At 40.2% G+C, this 27,947-nt stretch overlaps 2 protein-coding genes across 3 annotated transcripts in view; both read right to left on the minus strand.

Moving 5' to 3' along the window:
• Positions 1-6,474, minus strand: part of LOC125487078 (myosin-10-like) — a 46,735-nt gene extending 40,261 nt beyond the window's left edge. Inside the window, exons 1-2 of the mRNA XM_048617044.1 lie at positions 6,354-6,474; positions 6,155-6,245 (exon numbers count right to left, since the gene is read on the minus strand). Coding sequence (XP_048473001.1) covers positions 6,155-6,245; positions 6,354-6,474 — 212 coding nt within the window. The remainder of the gene's footprint in view (positions 1-6,154; positions 6,246-6,353) is intronic.
• Positions 4,040-27,947, minus strand: part of edc3 (enhancer of mRNA decapping 3 homolog (S. cerevisiae)) — an 89,860-nt gene continuing 65,952 nt past the window's right edge. For both annotated transcript variants that reach the window (XM_048617000.1, XM_020532209.2), the window contains exons 5-7: positions 18,855-19,008; positions 14,445-14,662; positions 4,040-9,803 (exon numbers count right to left, since the gene is read on the minus strand). In XM_048617000.1, the coding sequence (XP_048472957.1) occupies positions 9,469-9,803; positions 14,445-14,662; positions 18,855-19,008 (707 nt within the window). In that variant the 3' untranslated portion in view covers positions 4,040-9,468. The remainder of the gene's footprint in view (positions 9,804-14,444; positions 14,663-18,854; positions 19,009-27,947) is intronic.

Consider the following 27,947-nt stretch of genomic DNA (forward strand, 5'->3'; position numbering starts at 1 on the left):
ACCCCTGGTTCTAGACTCATCGATCATTGAGGATATCCTTCCTGCATTTACCCTTTTAGAATTGGATAGGTTTCTAGAAGATTCTACCACCTGACCCCAACCTTCATTTGAACTCCATTGAATAAGACCCAAAGCAATCTAGTCTCTCCTCATACGTCAGACCTGCTATTCCAGGAATCAGTCTGGTAAACCTTTGTTGCTCTGCCTCCAGAGCCAGAGCATCCTTCTTCAGATAAGGGAGACGAAAATTGTACACAATACTCCAGCAGTGGTCTCACCAATGTCCTGTACGCAGCAAGACATCCCTGCTCCTTTATTCAAATCCTTTGGCTAAGACGACCAACATATCATTTGCTGCCTTCACTGTTTGCTGCACCTGCATGCCTACTTTCAGTGAGTGCTGCATATAAATACCTAGCTCTCGCTGCACTTTCCTCGTTCCCAATCTATCATTCAGATAATAATCCACAACAGAGGATTAGCTCTCATTTATCCACACTATACAGCATGTCATTTATTTGCCCACTCATTGAACTTGTACAAATTATTCTAAAGAATCCCTGCAGTTCACTTTCTGACCCAGCTCTGTGCTGTCTGCAAACTTGGATATTACATTTAGCACTGATCCCTGCAATACCTCACTATTTATAAACTGCCAATGCAGAAAATGATTCTATTTATTCCTACTCTTTGCTCCCAGTCTGCCAACCAGTTCTCTTTTCATGGCAGTGCACCACCCCCAATCCCATGCACTTCAATTGTGTGTTAATCTCTTGCGTGGGAATTTATCAAAAGCCTTCTGAAAGCCCATGTAAACTGTGTCCACTGGTTTCCCCTTATCAACTCTACCAGTCACATCCTCAAAAAAAATTTCAGTAGTTTTGTCAAGCATGATTTCCCTTTTGTAAATCCATGCTGTCCACTCCTGTCACTGTCTTCCAAGTGCTCTGCTACAAAATATTTTATCGTGGACTCTCGCATTTCCCCCGACCACCATCATCAGGCCAACCAGTCTATAAATCCTTGCTGTTTCTCTTTCCTTTTTCAAATCATAATGGGGTTACATTAGCGACCCACCAATCCATAGGAATTGTTCTAGAGGCTACAGAATCATGGAAGATACCACCAACACATCCCCTTTTTCTAAGCCACTTCCCTAAATAGATTAGATTATCAAGACGCGAGGATTTATCAGCCTTGAATCACAATTTTCCAAGACCATTTCCCCACTGATACTGATTACCTGCAATCACTCCCTCTCATGACATTGTGTCCTACTTTGTGAAGGCAGAAACAAAATGTATTTATTTGATCTACCCTTTTGCACCCCATTATAACTTCCCATTTCTGACTCCAAAAGACCTACATTCATATTCTATTTTTGTTTACCATATTCCGATAGAAGAGCCTACAAATTAATTTTAATATCCACCATAAGCTTACTTTTCGCAACACCAACCCCCACCCAACTTAATCACTCCCTTTGTCCTCCTTTGCTGAAAACTGAAACTGTCCCCAACCCTCAGATGGGCTGTTTTTTTGGTTGACATGTAAGCCCGACCTTGAATCCAATAATGATCCATAATTTCCTGGAGAAGCCATGGTCAGTCCACTTTACCCGTTTTTATTCATTTCTGCCTGGCAAAAAAAACAATTGTTACAGTTGCTTCATGCTTTTTAAATGTTTGCTAATGCCTATCCACCATCATCCCTTTAAGTAACATTAAGCTCTTCATTTTTATAAAATGAACAGCTCATTTTGTTTCTCAGATCCTTCAGTTCTCCGAGCTTTTCATCAAGGTTTATTTTCACTTCACAAGAGGCACAGAGTAACCAGTTCACGTTTGATGAAGTCTATGACAATGGGCTCTTGTGGTACTGTGGAAGTGCTCCTACCTGAGCCAAGATGCCTGGGCTCAAGTCCTACCTGATCCAGAGGTATGTTATAACATCTCTCAACAGGCCGATTAGAAAATAGCTATGACTGAGGCTGGAAGAGTGCATCATTGATTAGTGGGACTGCAATGAATCACAGCACGGAAAAAAATGTCTCTGACTTACCAGCTAAAAGTAACTGCTCACAGCAACTGGTGGGAGAAAATAACTGGCTTCTTTAGCTTTCAATAGTTTACTGGAAATAGATATACCATCTCCCCTTTCATAGTCTTCTTCTTGTAATCATTCACAACTGTTCAGCTACCCAGGGACCAGGGCTGTCATCAGGCTGATAACCTTTGGCATGCACGATTGGTCACAGTTCCAGAAACTAATCAGTAACTAGTTGACAGCCAAATCTCCCTCTGTATACACACTGGTGGAATGCTGTCTCCTCTTACACCTTCCTCCACTGCTTGTAAGGCAACAGGGTAAACACACCCGCAAAGGAGTTTCAGGAACTTGCTTTAGAAAAGTACAATAATTCCTGAATCCTTTATCGTAAAAGTCCTTTTCCCAATTTAGTCCACATTTCATATTTTAATTTGAAAAGGAATGTGGTCTTTATACAATGCAGACATATTTTGAACTTTCAGTCAATGCTGTTAAAACCTGGGCAAAAACAAGCTGTTAAAATGGCTGTTGTAAAAAGTGTGATTTTTGATCTTTGATCTATCGTCAATACAGTGTCTCATAATATTGACAGTCACAGCCATCCAGGAGATTCATATAGCCAAGACAGTTCAACAAATGATCAAAACTCAAAGTGGAAGTGAACAGCCTGATTGCTATTCTATCGTATTGGGATGGCTGAGCAAACTGCTAAGATGTTAAACCACAGCACAGGATTTGATTTTCTGTTGAAGGGTCTAGGCCCGAAACGTCAGCCTCTCTGCTCCTATGATGCTGCTTGGCCTGCTGTGTTCATCCAGCCCTGCACCTTGTTCTCTCGGCTTTTCTGATGAAGGGTCTAGGCCCGAAACGTCAGCCTCTCTGCTCCTATGATGCTGCTTGGCCTGCTGTGTTCATCCAGCCCTGCACCTTGTTCTCACAGGATGTGATTGTTTGGACGAGGACTTAGACTTAGACTTGTCAAATCACATGAGAACCACTGTTGTCTGCTTTGGAAAAAAAAAAAATCAGTAATGAGCTGTTTGCTTACAGTTCCAAAGCCAATACCAGAAACACTTCTGAGGACCAGAAGTGAGCTGTATAACAGGCTGCCAGAGCATGTAACTTGTTCCAGTTAAAGTTCACCTGAGAACCATTCTTCTGTAAATTAGACAAAAGGAAACCCCTCAGCCTTTTAAGAACCTTTTGCATTATAATTCCCACTTTAAACTTTTAAGACCTAACTTCATTATAGAAACCCAGGTCTGCTTTGTCAGAGGCCACACATGGGAAGCCAGAAACCAAGTTAACCATTGTTTTGTACCTGTAATTAATCATTGCATGCACATGCGAGAAACTGAGTGGGCAACTTGGCATTATTTTCAGAATGAGAAAATAAATAACCTTGGTTTGAACGTAGGAAAGCTTGCTGCTGAGATAATGGAATTGGGATCCACATTCCATGGGTAAAAATAACACACATTTCCAACATACAAAACAAACTGACCACAAACCGTGAAGAGAAAACAAATTCCATCTGTGACACATTTAAATCTGAGCTCTGTAATTTGGGACAGTGCCCTATGGTTCCAGGGAAGCACACAGAAATCAATATCAACTCAATGAAAGACTTTTTTGGACAATCATGTATTACAGAGCAATGTGTAGAAGCTTGGAGCAGCCACCACAAAGACTCAAAACAGAACATCTGAAGTCATACACGAGGAAATCTGTTAGACTGTATGCATCTGATAACGATTGACATGAAAAGCAAGTGTACACTAAATACGCATGTAACATTTAGTAAGTCACCTTGTGTACTTCACTGAAAGAAACAAATCTGAACTGCACTTTGCGGTGCAGATTTTATAAAATGTATACTTTTACGGCAAAAGTAACTGGCAACCAAGCATCATTTTATTTGCAATATCTAAATTTTCTATGCATGGAATGACATCCATTGCATTATCACATTCAAAAACAGGGAGATCAATCAACAGAAATTTGTCTTTATTTAGATCTTTAGTTCCAGCAATGAGAAATCACGTACCTTCCTGAACACACGGCAGTATTTGAATCGAAAATCATGAGACAACAGATTTACCTTTTGTAAATGTCAGTCAACACCGAAACAAAAACACATCCACAAAAACATCTTGGTCACAAATCACTTAGAACCTTACAAATACAATAAACTGGTACAGTAAAAGGTTGATGTGCATTAGTTCTAGTGCTCAAAGTCCAGTGTTCAGATAAACTGGATACCGTGCAGGAAGTACAAGACAGGAGATGCCGTGTGAATCAAAGTATTTTGGCTTCAATACGATAAATCAGCTACCACTAACATAAGCCTGCTTTTGAATTGTTACTGAAAAATATTATACTTCAATCATAAGATCACCACCTCACAGTATACCAGTCTATTTAAGTGTACAGTTAAAAAAGCAACTTCGAACAAACATTAACAGTTGTTTTTCCAAGAGCTATCAGCGATTGCAACTGCAATACTAAAGCAGCAGGGAGAGGGGAGAAAAGCAGCACTGGTGATTACTTGTACCTGCACAGTACAATATTTAACACTGCTGTAACACAATATACTCCTCAAAGCTTGATTAATGGGAGTACTTCCACTGAGCACACGTGCGATTATCTGGGAAAGAGCTGGACTTCCTGTTACCAATAAATTTTTGGTGATGCACAGTGGGTCGAAGATTTGTAAACATAAAAAAAAAAGGAAAATTAAGCATTAATGCTGAAATACTGTAAGAATCAAGTTTTGTAAGCTGTAGTGATCAAACAAGGCCTTCTAGGGAAATGCTGGGTTCCAGTGACCTGACTATTATGTTCTCTATTTTTTCCTACTTCTGAGCATGAATTTTGATAATTATGTTCACAGTGAAAAAGTTAATTTTCCTTTCTTAAAAAAAAGATGTTTCACCTGTTATTGGCCACTGAAGACAACTGCTAGCAGCATTTTCCACCAAATTACATCGATTGCACCATTAAGGTGTGGAATCACTTGTAAAGCTCTCATGTTCCAGAAGAGGCCAGGATTATTACCAAGATACAGACACCATTACTTCTGGTTAAACTAACGATTGCAACTTGGTGACCCACTTCAGATGGCTCTGCAGTCCCTCAAGTAGCCATTCATTCCTCAAGAGCCTGCTAGAAAACAGCTGCCAATTTAGAATTCAAACTTGACCTCACTCAACATCCCACAGTAATTTGCACTGAATGGTAACTAGAAATTAGTCAGAAACAGAAGGCTAAACTTATTTCTTCCCTGGTTCCCCCTAACCACCTGAATCAGCAAAAAATGTGGAGGGTAAAACATGAGCAATTAACAGAGGCTATTCAAAAGAACACCATATGGCACTTTTAAGTAGTCGTTGAAGATGCACTGCTCAGCAACATACCCTTTCTTGTATATTTCAGATAGCAGGGCATCATTTGGGGGACACTCCCTCCTGAATAGGATGGTGGGAAGGAGTTAATGCATTTTGAGTGCAAAAACAAAGCGAGGCAAAGAACTAAACACCTGATAATTCAAGTTGTTTGTTATTTCCTTGTACTGCTGATCTAATACATTTCACTAAAAATAACTATTTTGTTCACTTTCTAGATCTAAAATTACCGCTTCAAAACTTCCTGGCTCCTCAAGTCAGTGCTGTCATAACACAAAATGACCTGAAAGGTTGAGGATTCCCAAATTCTGTTCTGCTTGCCAGATTTATTATTTTGTTAAATAAGCAAAAATTAATCCAGGCTTGTGTTCTTCCTCTCTTTTTGCAAGGATCTCCACCACAGGGACTTATTAAAACCCCTGTCCAAGGGAAAAAAAAACACAATTTTGTCCATATACAGGGCCATTATGTTCATCTGGAACAGGGAAGAAAGGAAATGCAGTGCTGTGGCATTAAACCAGAGACTTAGTTAAAAGTATAGGGTGGTATACATTGGAGAATGGCCCATGTTTTCTATCTGCCTGGAACAAAAGCACAGGATGTTTGGATTCCGCTTGTCTGCCATGAACAATCAGCTCAGGGTATTGAGAGCTCAATGTTGTTGGAGGACTTCTTGAAATAATGTGACAGACCTAGCTTACATTTTCAGAGGTTGACACTCCATCAGCGCCCGAAGTTTGGTTATAGTCACCGCCATGTCGTAGAGTCTATTTTTGTTGCCTGTGGGAATCACTAGAGAAAATTAAACAGTTTTAACAAAACATGTTATTTGGCTTAAAAAAAAGAAATAGTCTTGGCAAAGACAGCCAATGCTCAAAGTTTGAGTGGGAAAACACTTACATGCAGATACTGCTTTCCAGAAATACCATATATATTTGTTGTATTGAAAGCACACCTCTAGCACTATTGTGGTAGTTTGATTCGGATATTCAAATGCTGATGCCTTGTGCAAGCCCGGCATGTATGTTCTCACTCAGTCTGTGTCCAGTTTTACAAGTGATAAATTCACTTCCATACAATTGTGGAAACGTCCTTTTTAAGTAAAGCTTATCTACATTCTTTTGTCAATGAAAATTACGCACAAACGTTTTGTGCTTTTAAACACCGCAGTCATAATATTGTGCAGTGACTGCAGAGGTGAGACTGCTGTGGCCTGAAAGAAAACTCTACTGTTCAACTCAGAGCTCAAATAACAATGTCACAACAGCAAGCAAATGTTAATCATTAAACCTAAACACTGCAGTCACAAAGAATTGGAGGCCCTGAGAAACGGGTATATTGCTGATGTTTCATCAGATCTGAACAGGAGAGCTAAATATCACTGAAGCCAACTGAATCATTAGTTTTACCAAAGCGATCACAGCAAGGGTCCTGTGTTAACTCAGCCCGTGTCCAGTGATGACCAGCATCAGATTGCTTTGACTTCAAAAGCAGGTCATCTATATTCACTACTTGAGCAAATACAGCCCTCCTCCAAAATGGAACCAAAAGTACATCAGGGAAACAAAAAAATAAAGTTAGCTTAATTTGTTGCAATGGCTTGATTCAAGCTACTGAACATATTTTACTGACCACTGTTGCTCAAAGCAGAGGGAAGCATGAAAGGCTGTAGATTCCGTTAAAGAATTAAACTGGCTTGAAGTACCATCATATTGTGTAGGTGGCCACACTCTTCCCAGTTGCACAAAAAATAATTTGTCTTTATTCTACCAAAAATCTGGGCAAATATTAAAGCACAAAGATCTGTCATGCACTACAGGGAGCAGCTTCAAGAGGCTTCAGTGGATTTGAATTGCAGTTGAAGATAAATACTTGCAAATCAAATCAGCCTCTGAGAATAGTGATAAATGCATTGTTATCAACTCTCACCAAGTATGAAGAACACTGCAGAGGGAAGACTAAAGGAGCATCTTCAAGGAAACATTCTAATTTTCTCTTTACCAGAATAAGGTCAGTAATGAAGCTGCATTGATTTTCTGTCTCCAAAGAATTTAGGCCACAGGTGATCCTGCTCCAGTCAAGAAACTGCATTTCTGATCTCCAATGGATGGGAATGAGCAAACTGTGTTCTCTACAATTACTGTCCTTTCTCCAACTCCCGTGCTTTCCAGTGATCAAATAAGATTGTCCAAGCAAAAAACAAGATGGGGAATGAAATACTGGGAGCTGAAGAACAAAGAATTTATACACACAAGAACAGATACAAAATTCAAGTGGAACCTCAGACATTTTCTCACGGACCAACTCTGGTCGCACTGGAAAACCAAATGGTCGCCAAGTCTAAAATAATGATAGCAACTTTGCGTGTTGTCATAGAAAAGAATGGAACACGATATAACTAACTAAACTTGAGGGTCTGGGGCAGTTGATATCTGTACCACTTCTTTTAAACATTAGTGAAAATAACACAAGTAAAACTCCCACCCTACTTTGGTGGTCGTACTTCAAATGCTTATCTATGATACCAGAAAATATGTTTGCTACACTACGCCAGTCATGCATTAAAAAGCAATTAGAAATACTGAGACACATCAGGAGCACAAGGAAAAGGGTATTCATTCAGCTGCCTCCAACTCGCTGCATATCCAAGTAAAAACTTTTGGAGTTCAATTCCAAGTTTATCCACAGAGGTTCAGCTGAACGTTCAATGCAATATTGACATTCCTTTTCCACAATCTCACTTCTTCCTAGCAGTTGTATTTATCAGTAAGGTTTTACCCAGTGCCTTTGCCAGAAATACAAAAACCCAGGTGCTGGAAGTGCCAAATTCACTATTGGCTTTAAAATTTAAAAAAGTCTACTGATCTCATGGTCCCCAATTGTTGTGCAGGTACATTAAATTATTTTAAATAATGAGCTTGGCAAACAAATCAGGAACCCGACTTATCCTATTCCTTCAACTGGTAGGTTGAAGAAATTGACACTTAACAATATAAGACAAATATTCAGTGCAGTGGACCCATCTAAGAATCAACATTAATAAGGCATGCACCTTGCTCAATGTAAGACATGGCAGTCCATTCCATTCAAAACAGTATCATATCTAGTAGAAATCTGAACCTATCATTGGCAAAATGGAGCTGATACAATGATTGACACTCTTGTATTTATGCTTTTTTGAAGTGAAGTGGGATGTGGAGCGTGTCAATAGGAACTACTGAAACTGTCAGAACTCCAAGCATTCATCAGCCATTAAGTTCAGGAAGGCAGAAATAACTAAAGGCTCTTTTTCATCCATCCAAAACGCCTCACTGCAGGAGCTGATTTTAAGCCTTGGCTGCACAAGGGGGCGCTGTTAGTGCATGTTAAAGATCACAACTATAGGCATTTTGATATTCTACAAATATCATGTTTCACCACAAATAAACACATTTTAGCTTCATAAAAACCACAAGGTTTGAAAGCTTGTCTTAAGCCATCTGCTCGTGGCAAAAAAAAACCCACCAGTGATCATTCCTAAACGGTGCATAGAATTTGAAGGAAACCACAAGTGTGATAATTACTGCACTTCTTAATGAACATCTTCCTACTTCAAAGTTCCTTTCAGCAGTTTCCATCCCTTCAAAAAAAAACTGGTTGAATAGTAAGAATACTAAACACAGCAAACTCATTCATGGGTGGGTGCCCATTTCAACCCTGCCTATAAAAATGTCTTGAATGTGACAATACCGTGCACAGCCTTCACAGCAAAGGCACAGTAGTGTGCGCAGGGACAAGGCAAAAATGCAAACCAGTAGTAACCTTTGATACTGTCATCCCTTAGCGGATCATGGTACGGCACCAGTCGCAACAGGACACATGATGCTTGCTCCGCTTCATAAACAATCTCCTGCAACTATATTATTGAAATCCAAGTCAGCTGTACATTAAGGCTTGTAACACTTCTATATTCTTCTCCAGTTTGCCGAGCTGTTCTATGGCCTGCATGGTTTTCCTCTCGGGCACTAAGCCACCACTACGCACAATGCAAAGGTATGACAAACTTGCAACCAAAAGGTGAGTGATAGGAGATTCCCACTTCCTGGAAAACCTTCTTTGGTATCCCAATATCACAGAGATACACCCGCCCTGCACTTTCCCCCAACGGCAAAGGTAGGCCGACAGCGAGAGACCACTTGGCATCAATGACATGCTCCAATTCACCCACAGGCGGGTCGATGCTCAACACTGGAGCTCTATTCTGGTTGGCCCATTCGACAGCTGCTCTGTACCATGGCTGCTCGCGAAGAAACGGGTTCTCGTGACAGTCAAGACAATTGATCACCAAGTCAACAGGAGTATCTGGCAAGTCTGGAAGTTTAGCAAGAAAAAGGAAAAAAGGTTACTCAAGAAAGAGGTGGGAAATAATTTCAAATACAAATACCACCTTGCGTCAAGTCTAAAATTTAATGCTGTGATCTGCTTCACAATATTTGGTAAAAAGTGGAAAGTGGGAAATCCCAACCAAGTTGGCAGGTGCTGGATGAACAGGCAAGCCAAATCTCTAGTACCAAGGTAAACTTGGGTTTGGTAGCAAGATGTAGCAGTACCACCAGGGCATCATCACTCTATTCGCCTCCCTGTTACATAATAGATACAGTGCACAGAATCATATAAACAATCTAGACTACAATGTGTTGCAGTATGAGGGAGCCCCAGTGTCAGAGGTGCAGTCTTCCACTTTAGATATCAAACCACAGAGTCCTCTGCCTATTTAGGTAAATGTATAAAATCTCACAGCATTATCTAAAGAACAGCAAAGCAGTTTAATAGGTCCTTTATCATATTGCTATTTAAAGGACATTGGTATGTGCAAACTGGCTTTCAGGTTTCGCTATAATACAATAGAAACATTTTAAAAGCAGTTACTTTGGCTAGGAAGCACTTTGGGGCACCTGGAATGTCGGAGCAGGCGTGATATGTCTAATTTTCTTTCATTCTTCTCTGCAAAGGGTATAACCGAGTTTCAACTGGCAACTGTCTCAGAACATAACAAGTTCCAATTTAAACACAGTTGAAAGTCACACACAGCTTGCAATTCATTAAGAAACTTAAAATGATAAGAGTTGTAACATTGAAGGGATGATTAATAAAGTTCAAGAGATGGCGTTCCTCATCATAAAATTCCCTTCCCATTTCTAAGAACTGTATCCATGCCTTGGGGTATATACCGGTGTCAATCAGAAATGGAATCTAAATATGTGCCAAGCTGTAAGCATTCGCAACAGGTGGGCAAAAAAAAACTGCGCCAAAGGCAAGATTAATGTTTCTGATTAACATCTACTGATTGAGGGTTGCAATGCTTTTGAGATCTTAGCGTGAGAATGAAATAGCGTTTAAGAGCCCTCAGGCGTGAGCAGTTTTGAGACTGTGGTTGAATGAAGCTGCATTTGCTCGGAGCCAACATATTCTCCTCTCCCAGAATCCAAGCTGGAACATGACGTGGCCATCGTACCCTGATTGCATTCTTTTGAGAGCCATTTCCTAATGACCTTCAACCGGAGGTGCAATTCTTTTAGGAACCAAGGGCATGACTTGGCTTTGTGACTTGGACATAAAAGACTTCCAAAACTTTAATCATAATTTTAACCAATTATAAATGTTGCAGAACTTTTAGCAAAGCAACTTTTCAAAGGAAATGCATAAAAATACTAAATGACAAATGGAAATGGTTTTTCTCCTCTGGGCTCAAATCACATTAACAAATGCTATTTATGGCAAGGTGAAAAATCATCAATGGTGCAAATGAGAAGTTTTTTTAAAACATGGAGGAAAGAGGACACCGGGCTAGAATAGTACAAAGATATGCAAGTGACAGTGTCTCCGCATTACGATGAGGGAGGGAGAAGAAAGGAATCAAACAGGGTCCCTACTTCTGGGAGCGGTGAAGGGGATGGTGGTGATGGTAGTCGGAGAAGAAACTGCAAGGAAACACCAGGAGAGAAAAGGAAAATGTCAGTTGATCAGTAAACTGCCCATAGAGCAAATAGGGAATTATGCACAGACCTAAAACAGATACTTAATGAAGAGCAATGTTGAAACAGGTTTGGACTGTCCTAGATCGGTTTCAGTGTAATCCAAAAGAGATCAATAATGTAAGCGACCAACAACCTTCGTGTCAAAAGTTATCGTTCTTAGAACGACAGCACAGTTCATATTGCCAACCTGAACCAATGGATCAGTTCTGAGATTATTATTTACAATATCTATTAATAACTTGGATGAGAGAAGTGAATGTACTTATAACCAAGTTTGTGGATAACAGAAAGTAAGTAAGTGGGAAGGCAAGTGGTGAGGATGACAAAGTTGACAGAAGGATATGCAAAAGGTTATACAAAAACTTGGCAGATTATATATAATGTAGGAAAATGAAGTTTTTCACTTGGGCAGGAAGAATAGAGCAGGTGATTATTGAAATGGAGAAAAGACTGCAGAAAGCTACAACACCAAGGGATTTGCATACATAAAAAGCTAGCATCCAAGTTCAGAAGGTAACAGGGAATTTCAAAGGAAATCCAGTATAAACATGAAGAGGTCTTGCCAAATCTACACAAGGCACCAGTTACAGTACACCTGGAACACTGAACAGTTTTGGATCCCTTATTTAAGGAGGGATAGACTGGGACAATCTAGTTCAGAGGCTCATTAGGTTCAGCCTGGCTATGGAGGAACTGTCTGATCAGAAGAGGTCGGGTCTGCATTTGAGTACAGAGAAATGAAAGGCGATCTTACTTAAATACAAGATTCTTAGGGGACTTGACGGGGTAGATATAGACAGATTGTTTCCCTTTGCGGCAGGATCTAAGACCAGAGGACGTAATCTCCGTAAGGAGACACTGGTTTAAAACAGTTGAGGAAAAATTTCTACAAGGGCAGTGAATTGGTGGAATTTTTTAAAAAATCATACAGGACTGTCACGGCTGGGTTGTTAAGCATAATCAAGGCCGAGACCGATTTTTAATCAGTAAGGAAATCAAGGATTAATGGGGAAAAGGCAGGCAAATGGAGTTCAGGATTATCAGGCCAGCAATTATTTTATTGAATAATGGATCAGACTCAATGGGTTGAATTACCTACTTTTAATCCTAGGTCTTATAACCTTGAACCACTGATTAATTAACCCGCTAAAGACATAACACCATAGATCTCCTGATTGCCAGTCGATATTGCAGCGTAATCACAAGTGGCGCATAGAAATCCTGCAGCATCGTAGGAATTGACTGGTAAATTCCATCTTCTGTTGGCGATTCCACTAAACCTGGAATCCTGCAAAAGTCTCCATTTAAGTCAGAGACTTGAGTTCAGGTGAAATTACTCTGGAAGTGTTAGACTGTTGGATACAGTCTAATTCCTGAGTATTCCACTGACCCCATACTTACCTTACACACCCTATCCAAACCATCCAACCAATCAATCCCTAACCTGACATCCAGGTCCCACTTTCCCTTGCTGGTCCCGATTTCTCATTTACCCACCTCAACCTACCTTAAACACTATAATCACTTACTCTGAGACTTGGTACCCTATTGCCTCTACCCAGCATCCTAACCTGAGGATTATTGAGAATCAGCAAGATTTGATGCATCTTTTATACTGCCATGCTGTTGATCTAGCATAGGCAGCTCCTGACAGATGATGATGAATGTAAATTTGGGAGCAGGGGCTAGCCTGAAGAAATTTATCAAGTTTTCTTTGGTGAAACCCAAAAATCAGGAATCGATGACAGAAACAGTGCAGTGAAATCAAGATGAAAGCAGCTACACTTTGTTGAGTGCTCAAATTTAGGGCATTCTCAAGGAGTGAAGTAAATGCGTTAATTTATCCAAATAGTCTCTGGAAACCGCTCGTGTACCATCGGTACCAGCGAGCATAGGGTAAAATTGCATCTGTATTTGGCTTAGTCCAACCAGCAGTAGTAAGCCTATAATAAGTCGTATTTCACACGGATCTCAAAATATCGATAAATGCTCCGGACAAACACAACCTACATTTAAGACAATTGTTAATGGTTCTCGTGAGTTGGTTTCTACAGTTGAGTATTTTTAAAAAATCACCAAAATACTTCACAACAAACCCAGTTTAAAAGCTTTTTCCTTTTCATTTCTAAAAGAGACTTGCAATCGTTAAAATTTTACCTACACTGTAATATTTAACTTGAAATGGCTAGCGATGAATGCTACTGACACCAATTCAGAAAATTCAACGGCACAGGAGTTGACATGAAGTAGGCAATTCTTTCAAAAAGTTTAACATTTTACAGAAACTTCAGTTCACATCAGAACATTAATTACTTTGAAGCATAGGAATTTGCTAAATGGGAAGAAACAAAAAAGTCATTTTTCACACAGCAGAATTCAACAAACAGGCATTAGGTTAATGGCCTGTTAAAATGGTCAAGGGAGAAACATTTTCCTTAACACCAGAAGAACTTCCATATTTTATTTGCATACTGCCACATAAACCACTGGAACTGGCTTCATTTAATGCCTCATCTGTGGATTGGTACCTTCAACAATGTAGCACTTCCTTTATACTCTACTAGGATTTCAGCCTAGATTGTGTACTCAAGTCCTCGAAAGGGTCTTGAAGCAACCATTTGGCTGCTGCCAGAAGCAGACTCCAAAAACTACTTGGATGTACTCGTAGTTATCTTACATGTTAATCTGTGCCTGCTTTAATTTACCCATCCAAACAATCAAAATAAAGTTTAGAATTAAAATAAGTAGTAACTTAGCCAGGGCCTGACTACTTCAATGGCAGAAATAAAACAGATACAATCCCATGCTGTGAAAATCCAATCTCCAGTTAGTGCACACTTCATGTTGGCTTCTCCAAAAGCCAAGTTCAAGGACTGACTGGCATTCAGTACACTTTCACACTCAGATTCATGTACCACAATAAATAAATGGGGCAAAAAAACAAACCAAATCATACAGGCTTGCTATCACGTACCTTTCACACTGGCCACCTGTTTCCCTTCTGTCTTGCTAAAGAGTTGCAGTTCTGTGGTGATACACTCCAGCATCTTCACAAAGTTAGGCAAGAACAGGATAATCTGTACCTGGTGGTTGGCAAGGTGGCGACCGCAGCTGATCCCCTGAGCACCCTTCACGTGTGGTCCACACAACAAGGCGACGGTTGGACGCTGGTGAACATTCTTGGGGTTTAACCTTGAATATAGAATAAATATCTTGATTTAACTTTTAAGCAAAACCACCACGTGCAATCACACTAAAGTATTTGCATTACATACTGCAAATGACAAAAATCTGAAGACCAAATCGTTTTGGGGGGAGAAAATGGTGGTCTAGTGGTGCTACCAATGGACTAATATCCCAAAATTGGGGAATAGAACAAATAACTGATGTAAATGATGACAAGGATATGGTGAAAGAGTGAGGAAGAGAGACTGACTGAATTGAATACAAAGAAGCCCATTCTGAACTTTCTGAAATGATTTCCTTTTGCGCTAAACTAATTTATGATTTGATGTTTCAGGGCCCCTACTTAAATGATGACTAAACATACCAAGGCAAAATGATTACAATGGATTCAGGGAACTTGCAATGCAGCAGTAGTCTACTTTTCCCATCAAAGTCAGTGACTCCGACCACTGCCACACAGGCAAGGATTATTCCTTTTTAAAATAACAAAAAGGTTTGGAGAGCTAATTCTGAAATTCACTGATGAATAAAAGATTGTATCTTATAAATGTTCAAAATGTTCAAGCATTTGATAAACATTCCAGGAATGGGCAGAGTCTCAATAAAGGATCCAATATTACTGAGTAAATTGAGGGGGGGCCCCAAATGCACAATGAGTAGAAAAACAAGGCAGCAAAAAGAAAAGTCATTGTTACTCCCACCACAAAAGATAGACATAAACTAGCAGGATCTCCCAATATTTGGAATTCTGATATGTTTGAGTTCCACACCCAAGGAGGAAATTGCCCATTAAACATCCTGCACCATATGAAACCATTTCCTTAGATCTAGTCCCAACAGGCACCAAAATCACAATTGGAAGAAATTAATATTTGTTAGTGCCAGCTCATGCCCTGCAAGAAAAGAATTTGGAATATTAGTGAAGTTTTTTTAAAGTTTGGCATCAGAATCAGCACACACAAATCAAAGTCTTTGTTGTTTTTGTACTGGGTTTGGAGAAGTTAATTAAACTAACTTCTAAAATACAGCCTTTGTGCAGCCACTTTGTCTTCTTGCAGCCTAAACCAAGAAGGATTGCATTCTTGGGACCAATGTAATGAGGGTTAAAGCTGAGGGTGGCTGCATACTGAGTGTGTTGAAATGGTACTGCGACAAGCACATCGCACATCAGAGACGATTACAGCATCTCATGTCGAAACAAGCTAGAGATAGCATCAAGTGAAAAAGTTAGCCAGAAACAAACTAAACAGTCATGAAAACTGAACAAGGAACTTTAAAGTGGAAAAATAGTAATCCTTCACTGAGGCTTGAGCATCTGTAACGTTGACGTAGAGCGTAGAAGGATTGAATTTATTTCTGATATTTGTAATTTCACCATTTCAAAATGTTCTTAGAAACTAAGTGGCTTGTGTACTTTCTTTTCTTCATGCGTAATAAACTTCAATATTCTTCTGCTAAATGTAGATTGGCAGTATCTTGCGAAAAGTTCAGAGACCAACCATCACAGTAACAAAGTGCAAAATTAAATTGTCAGTCTACTAAGTCAGTTTTCACTCTGAAATCTGACTTGCCCAGTATTACTATCAGCTGGGGTCATTACACAACGCAAGATGATAGAAGTGCCATCGACAGTGCAGGCAAGTCACACTTAAATATCTCCACTGATGCTGCGTTTGGGTTTTGCCAAGACAGCTCAGCTCCTGCCTTCAGTATAGCCTTGGTTCAAACTGCTCTTGACATGAAAGTCTCATTAGACAGCATGCAGCATCAAGGAGCCCTAACAATACTGAAGTCAATGGGAATAGGGGGAAATCTACACTAGTTGCAATCATACCTAGCACAAAGGAAGATCACTGTGGTCACTGGAGGTCAGTCACCTTAGCAGTAGTTCCTCAAAGTAATATCCTAAGCCCAGCCATCGTCAGTTGCATCAATGAACTTCCCTCCATTATAAGATCAGAAGTGGGGATGTTCACAGATGATTGCACAATATTCAAAACCAACAGCAAATCTTCAGATATGGAAGTAATCTGTGTCCAAGTTCAACAAAATATCCAGGCTTGGGCTGACAAATGGCAAACATTTAGGTCACACAAGAGCCAGGCAACTACTGTATCAAACAAGAGAACATAAGATTGGCCCTTGACATTCAATGGCATTACCATTGCTGAATTTCCCCACTAACTGAATCCTGGGGATTAACCACTGACCAGAAACTAAACTGGGCTAGCCATATAAATACTGTGGCTACAACAGCAAATCATAGGTTAGAAATTCTGCAGTGAGTAACTCACGGCCTAACTCCTCAAAGGCTGTCCACCAGCTACACGGCACAAGTCAGACAAGTGATAGAATACTCACCCATTTGCCTGGATGACTGTGCCAAAACTCAAGAAGTGTGACACCATCCAAAACAAAGCAGACAGCTTGACTGGCATTCCTTCTAATGCCTTCAACATTCATTTACTTCAGCACATAATGGCAGCAATGTGTACCATTCACAAGATGCACTGCAATAACTCAAGACTCCTTCAATGGTACCTTTCAAATCTCAACCAAAGGGCAAGGGCAGCAGATACATGGGAACACCACTACCTGCTAGATCCTGTCCAAGTCACACACCATCTTTTCTTTGAAGTATATTGCTATTCCGGCACTCTGATTGGAACTCCCTCTAATAACTACATTGTGGGTGTTCCTACACCACATGAACTGAAAGAATTCACAAATGTTGGGTCACCACACATTCCTAATGGAGCAACAAATGTTGGCCTAGATAACAATGCTCACATACAAAAATGAATCATTGAAATAAAAGAAGCAAATGTTCAAATTAGAGCAACCACTGACTGTAAAAGCCCCAACTTCCATCTGAGCAAAAGGGATGAAGAATGGGGAGACTAAAGGAGGGCTTCCATGTAAAAGGAAGATTTTAAGGCATTTTTATTCTTTCACATGATGTAAACATCACTGGCTAGGCCAGCATTTATTTATTATCCTTAAAATCACCCTTAGAAAGCGGTGGTGAGCTGCCTTTTTGGACTGCTACAGTCCATGCAGCATAGGGGCATCCACAGAGTTATGAAGGCTATCTCAAGATTTTGATCCAGCAACAGCAAGTGAAAGGCAATGTAGTTCCAACTCAGGATGGAGAAGGGCTCAGAAAATAACTTGCCCTGCGATGACATCCCCATGTACTTGCTGCCCCTGTCCTTCTACGTGGTAGAGGTTGTAGGTTTGAAAATGCTGTCAGTGGAGTCTGAGTATTTTTGCACTCTCTCATACCCACTGCTGGCACTGTACATCAGTGTTAGAGGTAGTGAATGGGATGATGTCAGTCTAGATGATTGCTTTGTCCTGGATGGTGTTGAGTGACTCGACTAATAGCAGAGCTCCTATCACCCAGGCAAATGGAGCATATTCCATCATAATCCTGGCATTCGAGTTGTAAATGGCTTCTCAGCTTCAGGGAGTCACAATGAGTTATTTGTCACAAAACTTCCAACCTCTCGCCTGCCCTTGTATTTACACATTAGCCCAGTTCAACTACAGCATGCAAATAACTGGAATAGAAAAGCTGAAGGTAGGTGGGGAATTGCTTTGTACTGAAATTATCCTTTGCTTTTTGCTTTTCTGATGCTGCTGCAGCTGGGTAATCCACAGTCACTAGCTGATGCTCTGAGGACATCAAATCCAGGGGAATTTGGAGTTCTACAAACAAAACTAGGATGAAAGATAATCTCAGTACTGGTGACTATGAAACTGTCTTCACCTGTCATAAAAACCCATTTCAGTTCACTAACATCCTTTAGGAACGGAAACCTACCATCATAACCTGTTCTGGGCTGTCTGTGGCTCCGGACCCATGTCAATGTTGTTGACAGTTAACTGCCCTTGAAATGGCCTGGTAAGCCACTCAAGGCAATCAGGGACAGACAGGAAATCATCCTCATTTTTAAGTTGAATTTCAGACTAATTCCTATTAGGTAGAGACGCACTAAAATTATTCATGTCAAGTGAATGCAGGAATAGAAGTTTCCCCCTGCCACTAGAAACCAAACCAACAGTGAAAGAAAGATCCACTTTCCCCAACAAGCATAAAAAACTTCTGCTAAGACAAACTGACTAGATTACAGAACTAAATGCGCATTTAAACAAAAAACAGAATTACAGCACTTCCCATAAGCACTAGAGGTACCTGTTAGGTCCCCCAAGCAGTGTTAGTGTCATTTGGCTGGCACACACTCCAGTCATTTCCAGTCTGCGCTCCAGTGACAGGCCATGCCTTTCAGCAGTAGCCAGCAACTTCTTGTGCAAGTCGTAAGAAATACTAGGGACAACCAATCCAGAATCTGGAAGGCAAGCAAAAACAAGGTCAATGCAACATGTGGAAAATATTCATGAGGTATTCTTAAAAACACCAGTTCATTCCCCTAAACATCCTGGCGGTAGAATACAAATCGTACTTTAAGCAGTTTGAGAATTTGAATTTTCTATTTAAGTAGCTAATGGAAACAACCATTTCAAAAGACTCTTAAAAATCTACCTGCTTCAGCAATAACTTTCAGGGAAGACAATCTGCCATTGTTATCTCGTCTAGTCTCCATGTGACTCCAGACCCACTGCAATATGGTTGACTCGAATGCCCTCTGAAATGGCCCAAACTACTCAGTCTTGGCAAATTCCAGCCTTGTCAGCACTGTCCATAATTTAAAGAATACTGCACAGTAATGACCACAAATATTCACACATTCTACAAGTTTCTTCAAACCATGTCCATCAGTTCAAAATAATCCATTAACTGTGCTCCAACTGTTACTTAATGCTGAGAAATTTTCTGAAATTGCAAGTAGGAGAGGTACCAACATAAGAAAAATGCTCCACATTGGTATAAAGCAAGACACACTTAGACTGCCATTTGAGAAAACTATCAAGGATAGGATTGAGTATTAAGTTCACTTCAGTGCCAATTAAGCACCATCTGAAGTATCGAGGGCCATTACTCCAGTGTGATGTTACATTGTGTTGCAACTGTGAAAATGGCCCTAACTAATGTGGGATATTGATTACTAGACACTGGTTTGCAAAATTAACTGGACATGGTCAAGTCCAGAGAGTGATGGGTTCATCAAAACTCAAGCTTTATAAAAACTGTTAGCCAACATTAGTTTCATTCAGGCATGTTAGAACACAGTGAATGTCAGTATAGTGAATTCCTGCCCAGAAGTATCATTTCTGCAGATAATCAATGAGGGCTAACAATTTTCACCTATTTCATGTATATGTGGAAAAATAAGTGTATATATAAACAATTTGTATTTGCATTAACTGAACAAATACAAAAAGTGTTTAGAAGTTGTTTGAAGTTTAACATCTCACCTGAAATTATAACAGTTCCACGAACAGCTGCATGCAAGGAAACCAGGCACAGTTTTTAAGGAATGTAGAAAAAATGCTTCTATAATTTTGGAACTGAGTGAGGCACTAGGGAATCCTGGCAATTTAAATTGAAGCCAAATGTAGCACAAACTAAGTAGAGAATTGGAAATACTGGGGAGCAGATACAAACTGTTACGCTTTTGATAGAACTACATTGTCAAAACATTTTTAAACAAGCCCCATGATATAAAAGGTTAAGCCTGGGATACATACCTCTGGTTCATAGACGTAGAAATACAAGTTGTGCTGTGACAGGGGAAAGAAAAATCCCGGCATAAAAAGAACAAACTTTGGAGAAAGAGAGGATATCAATGGAAATGGCATTGACAGTTTCTTTCTGCTCAATGCTCACAGGCAAACAGCCAGACCCCAAAAATCAGGAGGAACTGCCAAGCAAAAATCATGAACTACACCAGAAATGAAACAAAAAGACAAGAGAAAGAATGGATCACAGTGCTTTTTTTTTTGGGTCAGGTAGCTGGTGTGGAAGCAAGTCACCAGTCAGCACCTTTGGCTGAACAGCGGTTGCTTCATTGGTTGACGCAAGAGGAAATCAAATTCCAAGAAGAATTAGAGGGAATTAAATAAAAAAGAACAGCAATTTGCTGGAATGCATTACTGAAAAACATCCAAAATTAAATTGCTTTACAGAAGTGGTCCACTGTGGGGACTGCCACCCCCATGGGGTATGCCAGCATTGCTTTCTGAAGCCTTAGATTCAATGTTAAATTGTATTGGTTATGTCAGCCCTTTGCAATGGATGAGAATTGATGAGTTGAGTTTCTAGATAAGTTCAACTGTTGTAGAGAGCATTTCTCAGGAATTTCATGCTCTGAATTTAAGAAAAATTTCAAGAAAGGAATGTTTAATTCCCAAAGCTAATCCTAACTTTTCTTCTTGTATATCACAAAAATGGAAAGAGTGATCACACACAATTGCTTTTAAGAAAACTAAATTTCACAGACACACAAACCCTTTAAAAGGCTGTCAGTTCCAACAGCTTGTCACATTTTTGACTACTGGATACTTCAGATATGACAGAAGGCACCTATTTCGAAAGTCAAATTCCAGGTTCATAACCCTATATTTGTATTTCATATGCAACTTCCATTTTAACTTCAGGGAGTAGATAGTAAAAGTGAAGGTAAAGTCACCATAGTGCCAGAGGAACACAAGGCTGCTCTCTCATTAGAGAGGGGATTGCTGGTGAGTTTAACTGGACAGTCATCAAGCCCCAGATGAGGGGCTTGGCTGAGGTGGTGGGATCCTCAGGATAACTTCAGCCAGCAGGTGAATAGAACTGCAAATCCAAAATCCAGCCAACTGAGTTAATTGACGCCCAGGGAGAATATATAAGGTTTATGGAAATGTCTAGCAATCCAGAGACCCAGACTCATGCTCTGGGAACACCAATGAAAATCACATCATGAGGGCTGATGGAATTTAGATTCAAGCAATAAAGAATTTGAATTTAAAGCTCATCTCAATGCAAACCATGGAATATCTAACTGTAAAACACCATCTAGCTCGTTAATGTTCTTCAAGGAAGAAACAATGTCATTCTTACAAGGTTTGGCCTACATGTAACTCCAGATACACAACATGACCAATTTTCAATTCCCTTTGTGTTGACCAAACAAGACACTCACTCAGTTGAGTGACACTCAAGTGCAAATAAAGATGGTCAACAAATGCTGGTCTTGCCAGTGATCTTCACATCCCAAAGAAAAAATAAAAATCTTAGAATGCTCCTCTTTTTGTGGCAGAGAAGGATAAAAACCCAAAAAAATCTGGTATAGTCCAAACACAATCTGATTGAAGTTCCATAACCCAAAACATCTATCCCCTTCTAGTCAAATGACAGGTAGCAGGGAATTGGGAAGGTAATTAAATTGGTTTGCCCTGTTTATAAGAGATATATACTGGAAACAGCTTTATACAATCTTTTGAAATACTTGCAGTAAAGTTTGAGCTTGTAAAATGCTTAAATTATTCTCACTATGCAGTGAGAAGTCTCAGGTGTACAAGTTGGAATTTTTTTTTAATCCTTTACCAGAGGTCTGATTTCCTGCCAGATTTCTGCCATCCTTCTGAATGCATTGACTCCTCCACAAGGAAGGTGGAGACACAGTATCACAAGTACACACTTCTCTAGAAGTTGACCTGGATCTGCAAATCTAGGCAATATTATGGCAAATTACTAGACTGTGATGAAGGCATTACAGCAATCACAATCCTGTCCTTTAATCCCATCAGAGCATGTATTGAGGTTTGCAACCAGGAGTGGGCAACTCCCGCTAATTTCTCCTCACCAATGCAGGCTGCAACTCTAACTTCCCCTACTACTATCTTACCTGTAAACAGGAATCAAAATGTTCCTGATCTGATGAATTTGTCACTCAGTTTTAACTAGCTACAAGAGTGGGTAAGTTACAGTTTATGGATTCAAGTGCACTTAAAACCAATAATCATTAATAACCAAGGCAGCTTTTAAAGAACTTTTTGAAGGCTAAGCTTTGATGTGACAGCCAAACAGATCTTATTAGCTTGAAATAGCACTAAAGCTATAATTTCTTTTCTCCCCGGACATACTTTGCCATAGCAACTCGTACTTTCCAGCAGTTCCGGTATTTACAGAAGTAACCCAAGAGATGATAGCAGTCACTTAAAGAGCATTAAGCCTTCAGGGATCGAAACAATCAGATGGCTCCTGATACACATACTTAAATAGAACAAAAATGTGTCAGTCAGGTGTATTTATATTGTTTGCTGCAGCCTGTTTGCACGTCACTGGAGAAATTCTGAACGTCTCGTTCAAACTCAGCACATACCAATTACATAGCAACAAAATGAAAAGAATGAGGAAACTGCTACTGTTTATTTAAGCCGAAAATACAGTTTTGTAAACTATGGGTTGCCAAGAAACAGTGGTACTTAACACACAAGTTGGCAGAGATGCTTTCCGTTGAGAAAAAGCAAAACGTTTTGAAGGCTCCTGTCACACAAATACGAGCCCATAAGATAGAGATCTGCAAAGTAGAGAATACCTTTATAATCAATTATATAAAAACAATGATACTGGGAACAGAAATCTGTGGCAAAGTGGACTTCCTATCAAATTTAGAACCAGAGTTTTCACTCTCTGTGGAAAACTTCAGAAATCAACTGAAAATGTTACAAACTCGGAAGTAAAACATATGCTCTGTACATCCAACTGACAAGGAAACGGTCATTTACATCTAAGTCTGCAAACTTGACTGTAATTTTCAAAGAACTTACAATCTGGAGAACACAAGTATGCAAATTATAATTCTGACAGTACTTGTTTGAGCTAGCATAGCTGAATTGCAGACCTCATGTGCTTGTATTGTTTTGCCAGCTTTGAAAGCAATCTCTCCCTGTTCATTAAAAGTAGTCCAATCAGGAAAAATAACAATGCACCTTTAGTGCAAACACACTTAATGCTGGCTACTGTAATAATCTTTTAAGTACTGTGCACATTACAATACATAATATTAAATTCTACAACATGAATTGATGGTGCTGACCAGCAAGTCTAATATTTCATTTCATTATGGATATAGTTTTGACACAGCCTCTTTGCAAGTTCTGAGAACTGGATACTAGTTAGATATTAAACAAAGCAGGTCATGCCACATCCAAACTTACGTGCCATAAGAAACACTTAGTAAAACAATACATCTGATGTTGAATAGATCAAAAACTTCAGAACAAAAAATCCCACTGTACTTGGCAAAAATCTTACTATGCAGCATAGTGCAACCTAGCAATTGCTATGAAACATGAAAAGACTGCACTGGAGCAACAAAAGAAAAAAAGTTAGTTGAAAACATACATTTCCTGAAGCATACACCCTAAGAATAAGAATAAATGACTTTACTGTAGTGATTATAGCAAGGTCAGCCAGGTGGATGTCATAGATGAGGAGTTCACTGTTTGGGGCTGTTAATCTGATCCAATCAGGGAGCCCTGGTTGACAGACAAGAACAGGAGCGTTACACATTCTGTCCCTTCAAAGCTGGCTCTGAGGGAGCTGGATCAGCGCCACCTATAAATTCAGGCCAAATTCAGCAGTGGGCTCTAATACTAAGTGCATATAATTGCAAGCTGGGACACCATTTGGGAGGTCAAGTAGCAAATGCGGATGCATTGAGCCACCTCCCACTGGTACCACCACTGAGAGTCTGTAATGGTTTTCAATTTTCTGGCCACACTTCCAGTCACAGCCAACAATAATCAGGCTTTGGATGCAGAAAGATCTGGTCTTGGCAAAACAAACAGCTGGTCGTGATGGGGGAAACCAAAAGGGCTGTCACAACTAGAATTGAAGCCATTTTGGACCTGGAAAGTCTAGGTCACAGTAAAGGATGGCATATTACTACAGGGAGCAACAGCGATTATTCTGAGCAAAGGTCGTCACCGGATGTTGGTTGAACTCTGAGGGTCATCCAGGGGTTTCCAAAGTGAAGATGCTGGCGAGAAGTTATGTCTGGTGGCCAGGATTGGATGCAGACATAGCCGCATCGGTAGGGCAGTGTCCAGAGTACCAACAACGACAAAAGTTACCACCAGCTGCTCCCCGACATTCATGGAAATGACGAGGTAAAAGCCAGATTCAGTTACACGTCAGCTATGTAGGCCCTTTCATGGGCTCAATGTTCTTCGTCATTATGGACACCCACTCAAAGTCACCGGGCATGGATAGAGTTCATTAAACACAGGGACATTGATTTCAAAATTGGCAAAACAATACAAGCACGAGGTCTGAAATTCAGCTATGCTCGTTCACCCATGGATAGTGTTTCGTCGAACACAGTGACAACGATACAAAAACTCTGCACATCTTTTGCAATACACAGACTCCCACGGGTGTCGGTCACAGATAATGGGCCATCGCTTACCAGCAGGGAATGAGTGTTCCCAAAGTTGAATGGTATTCGTCACACAAGGACGGCTCCATTCCATCCATTATCCAATGGACTGGAAGAAAGCGCAGTCCAAACTTGGAAGGCTGGCTTAAAAGAAACAGCCTACACCTTCACTAGATACCAAACTGTCCTGGTTCCTATTTGATCATAGATCTACCCTTTATGCAACTACAGGGATAACTTCAGAGTCGCTATGAGAAGAACCCGTACCACGTTAAATTTGATCGTCCCGGACCTGGGGGTGGAGGTGAAATGGCATCAAGAATTCTAATGCCAAACACAAGACTTCACTAAGCAAGACAGACAGCTTATTTCAGGGGACCAAGTTTGGTGTAAGTATCATGCGAATGAGCCTGCATAGGTAAGAGCACGGTTGACACAAGGTCAGGTCCAGTGATGTATAACGTTCGGGTAGGTGCAATGGTCCTGATCAAGCACGTGAACCTATAAAAGCTGTAAACGCTCAAAATGGTGCGAGAGCAAAATGTGTCCTGGCTCTTCGAAAGCCTTTCCAACTGTTCCAGAACCTGTGGGGTCTCTCTCCAAGCTTTGAAGATACCTCAGAATCTGAGATTAACGGGTGGATGTTATTGCCTCAACACCTTTGTGCTTGAAGAGGAGAATGAATTTCTTCCAAGATGCCCTGGGTGCAAGAGTGAGTTACTGCAAGTTACATGCAGCCCATATCAGAGGTAGAGGTGGAGGAACTTGACCCGGTGCCAAAACAGCCTAGGAGGAGCTACAAAAAAAAAAGTGACCTATGTCCTTGAACTCAGAGGGGGAGAGATGTCATGATTGCAACAAGGTCAGCCAGGTGCACCTCATGGAAGAAGTTCCCTGATTGGGGCTGTTAATCTGGCCTGTGTGGAGTTATTTGAAATCACCACTTGCTGAAAGAGGGGCATGATCATGGAGGGAGTCATACAACAGTGCTTTTGGGGGCCATTAAGGATCAAGTCTGTTTTATTTGGTTCAAAGCAATTCTTTTTACCATCAAGCAGAGTGTAAGGGCAGAATGCCAGATCAGAATTGTGGTATAACCTGTTGCAGTTGCAAGAATAAAAGTACTGCACATTCACAAGTTCATAGCAGTGGTGGGGTTAGGGTTAGGGCTACGATTACAGTACAATGGTCTGCAGTCATTTGTACCTCAGGGCAAGCCTCTGAGCCTTGCAAGTATCTCCCAAACTCCTGGTTCCAACACAGCCAGAAGCACAGGAAGGGCCAGAATGTGAGCAATTATGTACTCCTGCAGCACCTGTTGGACAGCAAGAAATGGAATTTGAAGAGTTGGGTGAGGTGGGGCATGTGCGATCAATTGTTTTAACACAGCCCTTGAGCGTTCTACGCTGAGTCTCAAATGAATGGTTGCTTCGTACAGTGTTATTGGCACATCAGCTAACAGCCAAGATCTCAAAATGAAATGACCAGAATTCTTGCATGAGCTCAGAAAAACATTTCCATTTGATTAAATGAGAATGCTGCTGCTGTGAATAAAAACAAAATCCTCCAAATACTTCATCTCCAGAAATAAAAGAACGATGACAATGCTAACTTGTGCAATATACAGAAGAGATTTACAAGCAACGATTCCAGGGATGAGAAACTTCAGTTATGAAAACAGATGGAAGAAATCATGATTGTTCCAACTCAAAAAAGATCAAGAACAACAGTGGTAGCAAGAATTGCAGATGCGGAGTTAGAAATAACACACTGTCATCAAGAACAACAGGGTACAGATTTCAAGTGATCTTCAGAAGGCGCAAATGCAATCTTAGAAAGAGCTATTTCACTCACCAAGTGATTCAGGTCTGGAATGTTCAGGCTGAAAGTAAGTGTGGTGGAGACAGGTTCAATTAAAGAATTTAAACAGACAATAGATGATTATTTCCACAGAAATAATGCTCAGGGCTGTGAGGAAAGATGTCCACATCATTCAATCATATTATGATTGCTACAACTTTCTCATAAACCACGATTAATTTCTTCCTGTGTACCTCTAACCTACAGTGTGGTTGCCTGTTAGGGGGTCTGTGAACTACTCCACAAGTGACTTCTTACCTTCACGCTTTCTCACCTCCACCCAAACCGCATCTACATCTTGATTCCCCAGTACAAAAGTTATCTCTACTATGCCAATACCATCCTTAAATTAACAGAGCTATCCCTTCATTTTAAAAAAAAATCTAGTTTCCTATCCTTCCCAAAAGTACAAAGAATATTGATACATACATTAAAAAGAGGATCACAAAACAAATCAGGACAAGTGGAGGGTTAGCAAGTAAATCTTTATACATGTTCTATCACAAACTACCGTGGGTGCAGCTTATATACATTTTCCTCAAAAGGATTTATACAGCTGTTTAATCAAGAGTGTTTATGATGGAGAACAGAATTGGATTTAACAAATGATTCATGTGGAGAAAAACAAACATGTGATAAGCTAAAATGGTCCATTTTAGTGCTGTAACATTCTGACCGTCTTCTACCAAGTTTTAGCAGAAACAGCAACATGCAATTCTTTAACGCTACGCTACTCTTCCACCAACAAGCTAAAATTCTCATGCACCTGTAGCTTTCCAAATATAGCCCCAAGTTAACAAACACTTCCAGTTAAATTGTGAGATTCAGCAACATAAAATACATCTGTTCACCTTCACAATAGTAAGGCAAAGACCAGAAACAGGTTCCAGTCTGAAACTTTGCTTTCAGTCACATCACCTTGCAATCTGCCCCATCTCCATAGTAAAGCTTTACCAGAGATAGTAGGAACTGCAGATTCTGGAAAATCTGAGATAACAAGGTGTAGAGGTGGATGAACACAGCAGGCCAAGCAGCATCATAGGAGCAGGAAGGCTGACGTTTCGGGCCTAGACCCTTCATCAGAAATTTCTGAAGAAGGG

The sequence above is a fragment of the Rhincodon typus genome, chromosome 36 (assembly GCF_021869965.1).
Source record: "Rhincodon typus isolate 14 chromosome 36, sRhiTyp1.1, whole genome shotgun sequence".
In the NCBI taxonomy this organism is placed as follows: Eukaryota; Metazoa; Chordata; class Chondrichthyes; order Orectolobiformes; family Rhincodontidae; genus Rhincodon; species Rhincodon typus.